We start from the raw sequence: 12,775 nt of genomic DNA, 5'->3' as shown, positions 1-12,775 counted from the left end.
CTTATATGGTAAATGATTGCGCTAAGCGTTGCTAAACTAAATTTTTTTTCAGCGGAAAGCGAAATTTCTCTTTGAGTAAAGCCCAAAACGAAAAGAAACTTTTTTTGTGCAAAGTTTGGATCAATTCCGACGTTTAAAGGTACGCGAAAAGGCAAGAAATGTGTTTGTGATGAGCCTACGTCTGTCTGACCACAAGGTATTACACAACATCGCATCTTCATCAAGTTTTCTCGATTTCGCTCGGATTTTCTCCCTTTTTTCGCTCGTATTTCTTACTTTCAATTTTTAGGAGTTTAAGGAATTTAATAAAACAATGATTCCATTCGCGCTAGCCAACTCGGTGCTACGCGCCTCTTTGGCTATTTACCATCTCATATCCAACGCACGCTCATGGAATAATTGTCAAGTATACTGGAAACATGCTTTAACCATTCTCTATGTGAGCTTTTCATGTAACCATTCAAATAGGTAATGGTAATAGGACTTCGTGTCGTCCAATTCGGTCTGCAATCATACGAGTGATAACAAAATCGGACCACTGTGCAGCGGGAGTGCGATTTGGCAACCACGAGTATGATTACAGACCAAATTGGACGACACGAATTCCTCTTGCCAATTAATCATAAAAATTACAATTTCCGAGAAAAGAAGAAGAACTATAAAAGAAAGGGAAAATTTGCATTAAAAGACTGACAAAGGAGGCGTAAATTGTTAAATGTCGCTCTGAAAGAAAGAAAGCCGTAATTTAGGAGTACACTGTTTCTGTGGTGATTGAAACCAAGGTTGTGATTGGTTGAATTAAAGTACAACTTTGAATGTGATTGGCTTATTGAACTGTCCAATAGCAACTTGGCAAGTGAATTAGTGGAAAATAGGAGTTTTTTGAACCAGTCAATAGAGAAAATTGTAATTTTTATGATTATGGGAATTATCATGATGATATCAACTGAGAAGGTAGTGTACAAAGGTGGTCGAAGAGATAAACTCACAGATACGTTGTAGTTGCAACCATAGTTTATTGATTGTTCCTTGGTTTCTTCAAACAGAGATAAAAAGTTTCTAAATGATAAAATTCTGTGAAACATTGGATTAGCGTGTTCCATTAGCACATTTTGTTTAACGGACTTACCTACATTGTAGATAATCTGGAACATAGGTGAGCCATAAAGAAAAGCAAATTCACCACTGATTTTCCCTCTCTCATCTTCATTTCGGTGACATGGTTGGAAATTAGGACTAACTATAGATTCAGATTGTTAGAAATTTAAAAAAAGTATATTTTTGGGCAAACGAAATTCGCTATTTTCGCAAATCCCATAGACCTTATTCATAAATGGCGGTCACATTTATAATTATTTTGTCCACGTGCAAATTAGCCTACCAAGCCTCATTTTAGGGCAAGAATTCTTTTCAATTCACTGTATGGTATCCAAGCTTGGTAGGCTAATTTGCACTTCGACAAAAGAATTATAAATTGACCTCCATTTATGAATAAGGTCTATAGTACAGTTCATTTTGGGGAGTTTTTTTGCATTAAAACAATGGATATCCAGTTCACTGAAGCATGATACAGTCCCAAGAGTAATTAACTTGTATTTGTATAGAGTGTTTTCACGTGACGTCGCGGGTGTACCTAAACAATGGAACGGTGGGCATTTTGGTGTACCCAACTAATCCTCCGGGAATCGAGCTCTATTACCATGCAAATGTTTTCTTTTGTTTCGGTGGAAAAACCAGGTTACTGATCACGTGAGCGAAAACACTCTTATTGTTTTTATGTAAAGAACACCCAAAACGTATTGCATTATGGGAATGAGAAAATAGTCAACAGTATCGAAATTGCGATGTTGACATGCGCTATTCAGGCAATTTCAGTCACAGCAATGAAGCGGCTTTCATAAGTCTCCTGTAGCTCAGTGGCAGAGCATCCGAACTAGTAATCGGAAGGTCGCAGGGTCGTCGGCTCCTGCAAAGGCGTGCCCTCGGATTTTTTCCGAGTATCCACGAGTCACCATCAATACAAAGATACATTATAGTGGCCAGGTATTCTTACTCCATGGTGTACACTTCAGAATACCCGGTTACCTATTTGCATATGAATGGCGTGTATTGCTGGTAACCGGTCGTTTCGCCCCAGAGTTGATCCGCCCCACTTATTGTGTCTAAGCACTCGTTTCAATGATTAGGTCATAGCACTGATTTTAGTGATGTAAAGTTAGGATTAGGGTTGGTTAGGGTCGACAGGATACTGCAGGGTGGATCGACCTGTGTTGGTATTGTTATTATGATTCGTTCTTCAAATGATGTAGCGTTTAGAAAACAATCCTGGCGGGATATTCAGAAACCGCTCCATACATTGTGGCAATCACGTTGTTGTTGTTGTTGTTGTTGTTGTTGTTGTTGTTGTTGTTGTTGACCTTGATCATTACTCATGTAGAGAAATTTGTTTGTAGAACTCACTCCTGGAGCAGGAACAAGCCGAATATCAAGGTATGCTTAAAAGACTAGATATCGGATAGGTACAAATATCACTGGGAAGGTCTTCATTATTTTCCTTTGTTAAGTTTTGCCGAATGTCATGCAGCGTTGAACAGCATTTGAGAGTACAAAAATGAACTCCTTGGTTAATTTTAATCTGGGATTAGCGTTAATCGTCTTTTGAACAACCGGGTTAGGTGATAAATTATGGGTTATAACCGGTTGCCTGAAGCCTGGTTAGCGCTAACCAGGCTTCAAGTAACCGGCCCCTGGGCCCGGTTGTTCGAAAGCCGATTAACTCAATCCAGGATTAGCGTAAACTTCTATTTCTTTTTTTTGTTTTGCTTGTGCTTGTTTTTCAAGATTGACTTCTTCTAATGTAAAGTTTTGCCGAATATCAGCGTTGAACAGCATTGGCAGTAGAGAAAATAAACTCCTTGGTTAATTTTTAATCTGGGATTAGCCTTAATCGCCTTTTAAACAACCGGACCCTTTCATATCCAGTCCACAGTATTCAGTTGGTCTTTGGGTGCGTTCGATTGACCATATTCCGGAATAGGAATACACGGAATTGAAGTTAGAAATCCTTCGTGTTTACGAAGATTCATAATTATTATAATTGTCAAACATCTGTTGAAATGACATTTTAAACATATCTTTATTATCCTTGTTGCTTTAAAACGCCAGACATAGCGTTTTAAATCATCACTCCACGCATTCTTATCCCGGAATAGGATCAATCAAACGCACCCTTAGTATCGATTTCAAAACGGAAAGCAGTCAGTGATTTTGTTGAATAGCTCTGTTTAACCCTCTCACTGCCGTAAAATCCGTTGTTTACTCTGTCTAACGCCAGAAGATTTTACTCGTCATTGGGGAAGCCGTTGGCGGTGAAAGGGTTAAACAATACAAGATATTTTGGAATATATTGAATCACACGAATTGAACTCAATTTGGAATGTGTTTTTTCTTATTCTTTCATTACATCAAAAAAGTTAACAAATCGATCCCTGTTTACTCGCTTCGTGTTGTTGCTGATATCCACTCAACCATCAGGGTAGAATGCTAAAGAACTGATAGACAACGAGTAGTCTCTCCAGTTATTTGTGGCGAGCGGCGATGAAGCCACACATCCTCAAAAAGATAAGGATGGGACTCGTGGCTTTGCTTCTCTCACGACTCGCACTGCCACAAAATGCCGGAGAGCCTGCTTGCAGGTTGTCAACTGCTGAATCTAATGCTGATTTAGATAACGCTGCATGGGAGAGCAATCCGGGTTTTTTTTTTTCGCCATATGTGACAGGTCAGCACCCCTCAAGTGAGGATGCCATGGTTCTGGAAGCTGGTATTCCTGTGGATTCAGCTGAGATAGTGGAAGAAGAAATGGTGAGTGCCAGGCAAAAGAGCCGCTTGAAACGTAAAGTCTATGACCACTTCTCTACGACATTTGAAAGCGTTATTAACGGCTTGTGTTGGTTCGAGAGTGTCAGACTTTTTGGGTGATATGCCATATGCACATTTTTATGAAAGCATTGTTTTTTGTTAACTGTGGTTTACGAATATGTGGTGTAAGGTTTTCAAAAAGAACCGTTATTCCAAACACAGAACAGTTTTCCTGAGATTGCGTGAAAACTAGTCCACTTTAGTTTTACACGTCATCGGGGTATGCATTTTTACTTATGCAAAATAGACCATCAGTGTTCAATTCATCATTTCCGTTCATTTTGCTACCGTAAGTAGGACACTGTAAGGTCCCAAAAGATCGTTTCTTTTCCGTTGAAGCCTCAGATGCGTCTTTTCAGCTGAGGTGGAACCTTCTGTTGGCTTTGGGTTGTTGAATAACGATGTCTACCAGATGTAAATCACACTGTACGGCGCATAACTCAACAGGCCTTATTGTTGTGAATGAGATTACAAATGTTAACCTAGGGACAATGTGTCCCGCGGGTTTGCGGGTTCTCCAAAGTCATGCGCCTTCAAATGTACTAATGGAACTATAGGTGTTTAAACAGAGTTAACTGAATAGAGTGTAATTTGAAGTGCTAGAAATCTAGCACTTCACATTACACTCTATTCAGTTAACTCTGTTTAAAATATACATGTAAGTGCTACGCGGCCAACGTTTGTGTAAACGTAACCTTTCCTTGTATAGGTGTTTAAGTTGTACTGAATGCGTCCTTGGGAATGATGGGAAACTAGTTACTAGGCAACGGGTGAAAGGACAACTGAAAAGTCAGAGTCTGTTCTTGGTTTTCACATGATGTCACGGCCGCCATGTTGGAGTCCCCAAACAATGAAACGGCCGCCATGCTGGAGTCCCTATCCCATCCTTTGGGAATTGAACTCTATTGTTATGCAAACTTTTTCTTTGTTTTTGTTGAGAAACGTCGCTGTTGATCACGTGAGTGAAACCCAAGCATTGCATTTGACGGCACTGCCCGCTGGAGAGAGATTTATCTGGTGGACAGCCAGGCAATCCACCATTTCAACAGTCGAGGCCTGTAGTTGGCTATTTAGACGCTACTTTAAGATTCGATCTTTCATGTGGCGCCGTTTAGTATGATGTCCAAGGTGGCCACATAACTTTGCATAGCACATCAGGGTGAATTTTTTCTGGTGTTCAATTGCTCGTCTGGGTTAGGGTATGCTTGTATTTTTTTCAGAGGAGAGGCTTGGGGAGGCACTTACCTATCGAGTCGATGATTTGTGTTAGAGTTAAGAGACATAAATAAATCATCAATTTTTCTCATACACCAAGGATTCTGATGAAGAACAAGAAGAAGAAGAATCGGATGATGACAACGACATTAATAACGAGCGCGAAGAAGAAGAAGGAGAAGAAGAAATGGAAGGCAGTGACGTGGAGGTACCACTGGACAAAGTAACGCTAATGAGTTCTTTCTAGAACAATTTTCAAGTTTGAACCAAAAGTAATTTCTACGATCGCTTTGGTTTTTAACTGCTGCTCCAAAGTGATTGATTGAGACTTGAGGACGTTCGCGCCAAAATCTTCCTACGGTGAGATTTTCTTCATCTCTCGCCTAGAGTTAGGTCATAAAGTACTTACTCCAAAAATGAAAAAAAAAATTGGGGGTCACCGACTTTGTTTCGGAGAAAATGGCAGTGGAAAAATGCCTTAATTTCGAGAAATCGGTCATAATAACGAGATGTAGCCTCATCTGCTCATCCATCGAAAATCATATAAATAAACTGTTAGAGTGAAGGTTTCCGTGCATAGGTGTTTAGGAGTGGGATTTTTAGATAATTGCATGCCCCTAGGGATGTCGTAAACAGTAGAGTTCATCCTTGACGAGCGTTTTCGTAAGCTCTATCCGTTGCAACCACTACCGGAATTCGATGGCACAAGGAAAGAAAATGTTAAAAAACGATAACTGTCTTCTCACGGTGAGAATTTTTTCGTTTCATCATATTTTGCAGATAGTAAGTAAAGTAAGTGATTCAAGATTTTAAAAAAATAGAGGTCACCGATCATCTAAACGAGTAAAATCGATGTGATTTTGCAAAGCTCTATGAAAATTTCGTGAATCACGTTTTTGCGTGACCTGTCGGGGAAGGACTGGAACCCAAGAGAGGATCGATCGTTGAAGGGATGAAAGGTTTTTACCCCCAAAAAACAACTTTCTCGAGGATACCAACGAAGTTTTAAGCAGGCGTCATCTTCATTTTGTTAGTGTTGTATAATATCTCTCCATTGCCGTCATGCTCATCTTCTGGCGTGTGGTTTTTGTGAAATTTAATCGCTGGTTGTTTCCACGCAGGTCCGCACTATTCAAGCGGACGAGGAAGAAAAAGAACTTCAAAAACATGCATTCATTTTGAACTTAAGTTCGTAGGGTAATAAAAACATTTTTAAAAAAACAGCCCCATTAAATTTACGCAACGGTTCGTCCACAAGTTTTCCAAACTTTCAGCCACTACTCGATCAGCTACCTTTTCCAGAGCTTTTTCATCCCCCCGCTCACTTCTCTTTAACGTTTCGTGATGATTCGGAAATAAATGTGCCATTCTTTTGCCGGCCTGGAATTTTTGTCCCGGCGTTTTTGTCGCCATGTTATTTTAACTAATGCTTGAAAAATATATATGAAAGTCAAGTGGACTAGTGCACGACTGATAAAACAACTCGAATATCAGTCGTGCAGTAGTCTACTTGACTTTCATCATTTTTTTTAATCAAATTTTGACTAATCGCGATCTTCTCTGATCCAAAGCTGTGCAAGACTTATCCTCCACGGTTTTTGCAAAGGTTTTAAAACCTCAACTTCACTAATGCTCAAAGTAATGCGTGACATATTACAGTCGCGTTACCTGCGCAGTAACGTTGCGAACAAGCAATTAGCGCGAACGTCCTTATAAGCTTCGGGCCAGTTACTCAACCTCCTTATGCACTAGTTGACTGCACACCCTCCTTATCGAACCTTGGTCAGATAGGGAGATAGGAGGAAGATAGGGGTGTGTAAGCATCAGCCCTGTGGGATGATAGGTAAGATGTGTTTTGCTTCTCCCCCGCCCCCTCCCGGGGGAATTGACCGAGATTAAAAGAAGCGAGAAGTAGAAAGCGGCTCAGCTCTGAAGGTGCTGATAATAATTTTTAGGGCTATCGCTTTTCAACAATGCTTTTTCACGAGATGAAATTCATATTCTTGCAAAATGTAAAACATCCGCAGCAATTTTTATTGAAAGAAAACCAGTTAAAGTATTATCTTTTTCCTGAATGGTTTTTTTTTTCTTTTTAAATCCCTTGCTAATTTGTTCCCAGAGGGAGTGGGGATTTGATCACAAGATCGGCGCTGGAGGTTTTGCTGTGACAGGAACCTGAGAAGGGCTTTCCCCAATCGTTGTCTGGTCGGGGAGGGGGCAAGGGGATTATCAGTTGACCAGTGCATGATTTAGTTTGATTGTTTTTTTTCTCTGTCGCGATTGGTCAAGTCACGAACCTTCAAACAGGCCCTTGGTTTGGGTCAAAATGGAGATTAGTTAAATGCTCAGGAATTGGTGCCACAATCCTGTTATTAGCTTTTGGCGTTACGCCATTTAGAAGAAGACAAATATCCCCGAAGAACGCTGGCAAGTACTTTAAGTTTGGGCCTCCGATGTTTATCACCTGTCCTCCCTAAGCTGGAGTGCAGCTAATCAGATGCCACGTAATAGGCCATTTCCGAGTTCATGTCTGCCTCTTCTTCACAGCGAGACTAAGTGCAAAGTTTTTGTAATGGTAATTAGTTCTACTTTACATATAAATGAAAACTAATTTTCATAAGAAAAACTTCGCATTTAGACTCGCTTTGAAGAGGAGGCAGACATGAACTCGGAAATGGCCTATTTACCCTCTACAATATTAACGTGATTGCGAATTTGATTTTCAGACCCAGAAAGATAACATTACCGTCCTTTTAAAGACAGAAAAAGCCGTCACGCAGTCTCTTACAAAGACCGAAACCGGACTGAAAGCGGACGAAGTCAACGAGTTTAATTTGCAGACCAACAAAGAGAGGAAAAAGGTAGGAGCCAATGATTTGTTGCAGAAGAACTCGATGACGAACTAACTTTCGACTTTTTTGATTGGTTCTAGTTTTTTAAGAAGCAACAAAAAGAAAGAAGAAAACAAGGTGAGACGGTCAACGTTGCCCTGGCAAAGGACGTGCTTTGCACAGTGTTAACCCTTCGACTCCCAAGAGTGATCGATATAAATTGTCTCCTCACAGGCTCAATACATTGTTAAGCAAACTGATCCCGAGAATAAAGAAATTTATCACCAGAGCTTTTTTTGGCTAGATATATCATCAAAATTCCCACAACTGAAACAAAAAGGAATGCATGGCCGTCAGTTGGGAGAATTAATATTCAGATCTTTGGAATTAAAAAGTCCTTTAGTTCCACCAAGCGCCGTGGCCTCATGGTTAGTGCGCTCGACTCCGGATCGAGTGGTCAGCGTTCGGGTAATGGCCAGGGACATTGTGTTTTGTTCTTGGGCAAGGCACTTTACTCTCACGGGCCGGCGAATGTAATGCTGGGTGGGGGTAACCCTGCGATGGACTTGCATCCCATCCAGGGGGGAGTAGAAATACTCCTAGTCGCTTCATGGTACAGTAACCGGAGATAAGCGACAGCAGAATAACTTTTTTTCTTGAGGATTACTTAAGCCAACGCAACCAATCATGCGGAAACCGCGGTTTCCAAACAATATCCACACATTGTTTGGTACATCTACATCTACATTTTCCAGCACTCGGGAAAGTCCTTTTTTGACTTGTGACTGTTTCTGCTTAGGTGGTCTCATACACCACAAGCCTTTTTAGAGACATCATCGCCAAGCCGGCCACTTCTGCTGGAGAGAACAGGACGGCCACAACACCGGGAACTTTATCCCCTACTCTTCTCGAATAGTGCATGGGTTCTTTAACGTCCCACAGGGAACTTATGAACATAGAAGATATTTGTGAGACGGGGCCTAAGGTTTATAGTCCTTATCCCAGAAGACTTGAAAGTCTAACCATTTGCAGATGAAATTACAAAGGCAGCACTTTCTCCTCACTTATTTTAAGATCCTGAGTGTTGATCCGGCCGGGGTTCGAACCCGCGATCTCCCGCATGACAGCCCGATGCTCAACCAACTGAGCCACCGTTAAGCATCTTGAGACCATTCATGTACTGTATGCTTCTGTATGTCGGAATTTTGGCGCTTATTGTTTGTTGCTAAATCACTTCCTATCCACACTCGTTCGTGGTCATTAGTCTATGCCTATCGCCTGCGAGAGAAAGGCTGCAACCGGCGATGGAAATGGTAGAACCATTTCTGTTACGACTAAGATAACAGCGTGAACATCGCAGCTCTTATCCAAATAGGTAGACCGTAGTACGTGCGCAATCGTGGGTCGCAGTCGTTTCCATGGTAATAATGTCTTTTGTGGAGCTTGAAATGGGAACTTGAAAAGACGCATTCGTTTTGGGTGGGTCTGTTATCCTTTGCCCATAACATAGCTCTACTCGCCCAAAAGTGAATGAAACATTCCAAAAATATCTTTATCGTGGTGATTTGCATTAAGAGTTTTTTTGTCTTCTTTGTCAGCGGTGAGCAGTATCGAAGCCATGGAAGACAGCGACGACGCCTATAACTTCGATACTGACTTCAGTTAAAACGAAAGGAACAAGCCATGATCAGTGGAGCAAATGAAAGAATGTTTGCTGGTTTGAGCATTCCACGTGATATTGACACCAAAGAAGGCCTTGAAAGAGTACGAAAGCCGAGTGAGGACATAGATTCCAATGAAATCGTTTGCAACAGGGATCTTTAGTGACTGTGAAAGCGAAGAGTAGGGTCATTTTTATGGGCGGCCGTCACCGCCAAAAATACCAAGTTTGTCAAAGGAATATAGCAATGTGAATTGGTTCATTGGCGTAGTGCAGAAGAGACTAAATGAGTTAGAAATGATGCAGCCTAAATACAAGTACTCGTGTTGCCTTTTGTCAAATGGTTCAGTCAAAAAGTAAACGAACTAGGAAGATAGATATTAAATCGTCTAGTCATTTCTGTTAAAACGGAAGAGACTAACTAAAACCGTTCTATGCAAATAAAGATCGGTTCATCTTCCAAACACGAACTGGTATAGTGTGTCACCAAACGGTCCGGTGTGATGTTAATAAATGGCTTATCTTAACTTGACGTGGTTCAGTCCATCGATGTTCAGTGTAATATAAATCGCTTTAACGAAAGGTCAATTGATTTAGTGTAATTACAAATGCTTTATCGAGACAACAAATGACTCATATGGTATGTATATAAATCCACCTAACATGAAAATGGTTTATGCAAAGTACAAATGGTTTATCTTGATGTGAAATGAATTAAAGAAAAAAAAACACAAGTGGTTCAAAGTATCGGCAAATGATTCAATGTAATCTGAAACGGTTTAACAAACGGACGATTGATTTAGCGTAATCAAAAATGGCCCAGCGAGACAACAAATGGTCTGAAAAGAAATGAAATGCTACAGTCCACTAAGAAACGAATCGCCCTAATATGAAATGGTTTTCCCTAATGCGAAATGAAGTAGAGAAAAGACAAATGGTTTGGGGCGACCACAAACGATTTACCCCTTTGCGTGACATAAAATACCTCGCCGAACCGCCAAAAATACCAATGTGAAATGGAACAGCCAAATGTCAAATGGAACAGCCAAGTCTAAAATGGAACAGTCCAAACGCAAGTGGGGCACGGTATCGGCAAATGATTCAATTTAATCTGACACGGTTTAACAAATTGACGTTTGATTTAGCGTAATCATAAGCGGCGCAGCGAAACAACAAATGGTCTGAAAGGAACTCAAATGCTACAGTCCACTAAAGAAACGGATCGACCTAAATATGAAATGGTTTATGCAAAGGAAAAATGGTTTTCCCTGATGCCAAATGAATTAGAGAAAAAACAAATGGTTTGGGGCGACCAGAAACGATTTAACCCTTTGCGTGACATACAACACTTCGCCGGACCGCCAAAAATACCAATGTGAAATGGAACAGCCAAATGTCGAATGGAACAGCCAAGTCTGAAATGGCACAGTCCATGTGGGGTCTGACGTCAAGAACTACTTAAAATTTGGCGCGAAAGCAGCTTGTTTACAACCGGGATTTCGCCTGCCCTTTGTACAGTTCGGTAAGTTTGCTTCTGCTGATTTTCTGTTAAAATTATTTACTGCCTTCATTACAGAGTTTCGTCGTCATGCCTAAGGAAGCATTGGTAAATTAATATTAACAGGAGCTCCAGATATCAACTGTAGTTGGGATTGAAATGTTTACACACGCAATTGCAAATGCATCATCGTCTGCCATGATTCCTCATGTGGCAGGGTTTCCACAGTCTGACTTGTTTCGTTGAGCGGCCTTTTCGCTGTCGACACTGGATTTTATCGGTTTACTTGAAAGTATTATGATCTTGGAACGAAATGGTTCGATCAATCGGTCGGTGTCACTGACTAAACTAAAGCTAAACATGATCATGATCTTGACTGTTTCGTCACACGTTTTATTCTCGATAGCTTCTGTTTACGATTATGTCACCTTCCAGCTCTATTCACTTATTTTCAACACTACATAACGGTGTAGTTGTTTGAAACAAAAGTATAAGATAAGATTTGATAGCGGATCCATCAGTTCACGGAATTTGGTATATCGGTAGTAAGATAAGAAACGCAAGGATTGAGAGGCCACACTGATTATCTTCCTGTGTGAAAACATGTATAGAGCCTCTTGCCCTTACAAGGAGATCTATTTTCCTTTTGGTGGTTGAAATATTTGAGATCGTTTTTGTTATCCTCGAACATAAATTTCCCTCAAAAAAAAAAGGAAATAAAGAAGAAGAAGAAAGAAAAAAAAACCACAATATTCTCCCGCAAACAGTTCTCGCATAGAAGTTGAAAGATGTGAAAAAAGAAGTGAAATAAAAGTCAAAAAAGGTATTCTGTACACTGGAAATCGTAACAGAAGTTAACCTTGGCTTCGCTTTCTCAGTTAGGTGGTCAGTTGGAGTCTTAGATATGCTGTAATGTGACTACGTGATGCAGTTATGAGCTAGGCTGTCAGTCCTTATTTGACTTTGTGACTGCGTACTGCATTTCGAGTCAAAGATTGCTCACCATAGTCTCCAGTAGCGCAGTAGTTACAACATCCGACTAGATCAGTGAGGGTTGTGGGTTGAAATACCACATGGAACTCAGATATTTCCGATTTCCAGTGGGGATGTAATTGCATCATATAACCATATATTGGGCATTAACCAAGCCCTCTCCCTTGTGTCATATGACGCGAGGTGGAGTTTGGGGTCTGGATCATGTGCAAACATGCTCTTAAAAATCGGCATAAACTTGATTGCCTCTCCGACATTGACTTTTCTCGTTGACAGCTTTGACACTGCGTATATGGAAGGGAAGCAGCAACTTCTGACGGCTTTACATCAAATCACCGCTGACTTAGAAACAGTTGGTGGTGATACAATTCCCGATATGGGCTTGGTAGGGTTGAAACTGGAGACCCTCGGTGAGGCCGCCCTGCTAAACGGTGACATTTCTTTAGTAGCAATTGACTTGATTAATCAAGCGCGTCAATTATGTATAAGTTCTGGCGCCTATTCATCTTATCGTTCCTACGAAGCTCCTGTTTTACGACAAGAAGGTCGACGAGGAAGACCAAAATTTGATATTACAGAAGAGCAGCTGCTTTTCTTCAGAGGTATGTTAATATGGAACTCATCTCAATGTATAAATCCGCATTTAGTAAAGTAGCT

At 40.7% G+C, this 12,775-nt stretch overlaps 1 protein-coding gene across 2 annotated transcripts in view; it reads left to right on the top strand.

The window, feature by feature from the left end:
• The window catches only part of LOC138058042 (guanine nucleotide-binding protein-like 3 homolog), a 53,237-nt gene extending 42,866 nt beyond the window's left edge, over positions 1-10,371 (top strand). For both annotated transcript variants that reach the window (XM_068903940.1, XM_068903941.1), the window contains exons 19-24: positions 2,454-2,490; positions 3,782-3,864; positions 5,237-5,344; positions 7,863-7,997; positions 8,069-8,105; positions 9,566-10,371. In XM_068903940.1, coding sequence (XP_068760041.1) covers positions 2,454-2,490; positions 3,782-3,864; positions 5,237-5,344; positions 7,863-7,997; positions 8,069-8,105; positions 9,566-9,633 — 468 coding nt within the window. In that variant the 3' untranslated portion in view covers positions 9,634-10,371. The remainder of the gene's footprint in view (positions 1-2,453; positions 2,491-3,781; positions 3,865-5,236; positions 5,345-7,862; positions 7,998-8,068; positions 8,106-9,565) is intronic.
• The last annotated feature ends 2,404 nt before the right edge of the window (positions 10,372-12,775 follow it).

This window comes from Montipora capricornis, chromosome 7, assembly GCF_036669925.1.
Source record: "Montipora capricornis isolate CH-2021 chromosome 7, ASM3666992v2, whole genome shotgun sequence".
Classification (NCBI taxonomy): domain Eukaryota; kingdom Metazoa; phylum Cnidaria; class Anthozoa; order Scleractinia; family Acroporidae; genus Montipora; species Montipora capricornis.
Note: the sequence above shows the minus strand (reverse complement) of the source record. Positions and strands in the feature narration are given on the sequence as shown.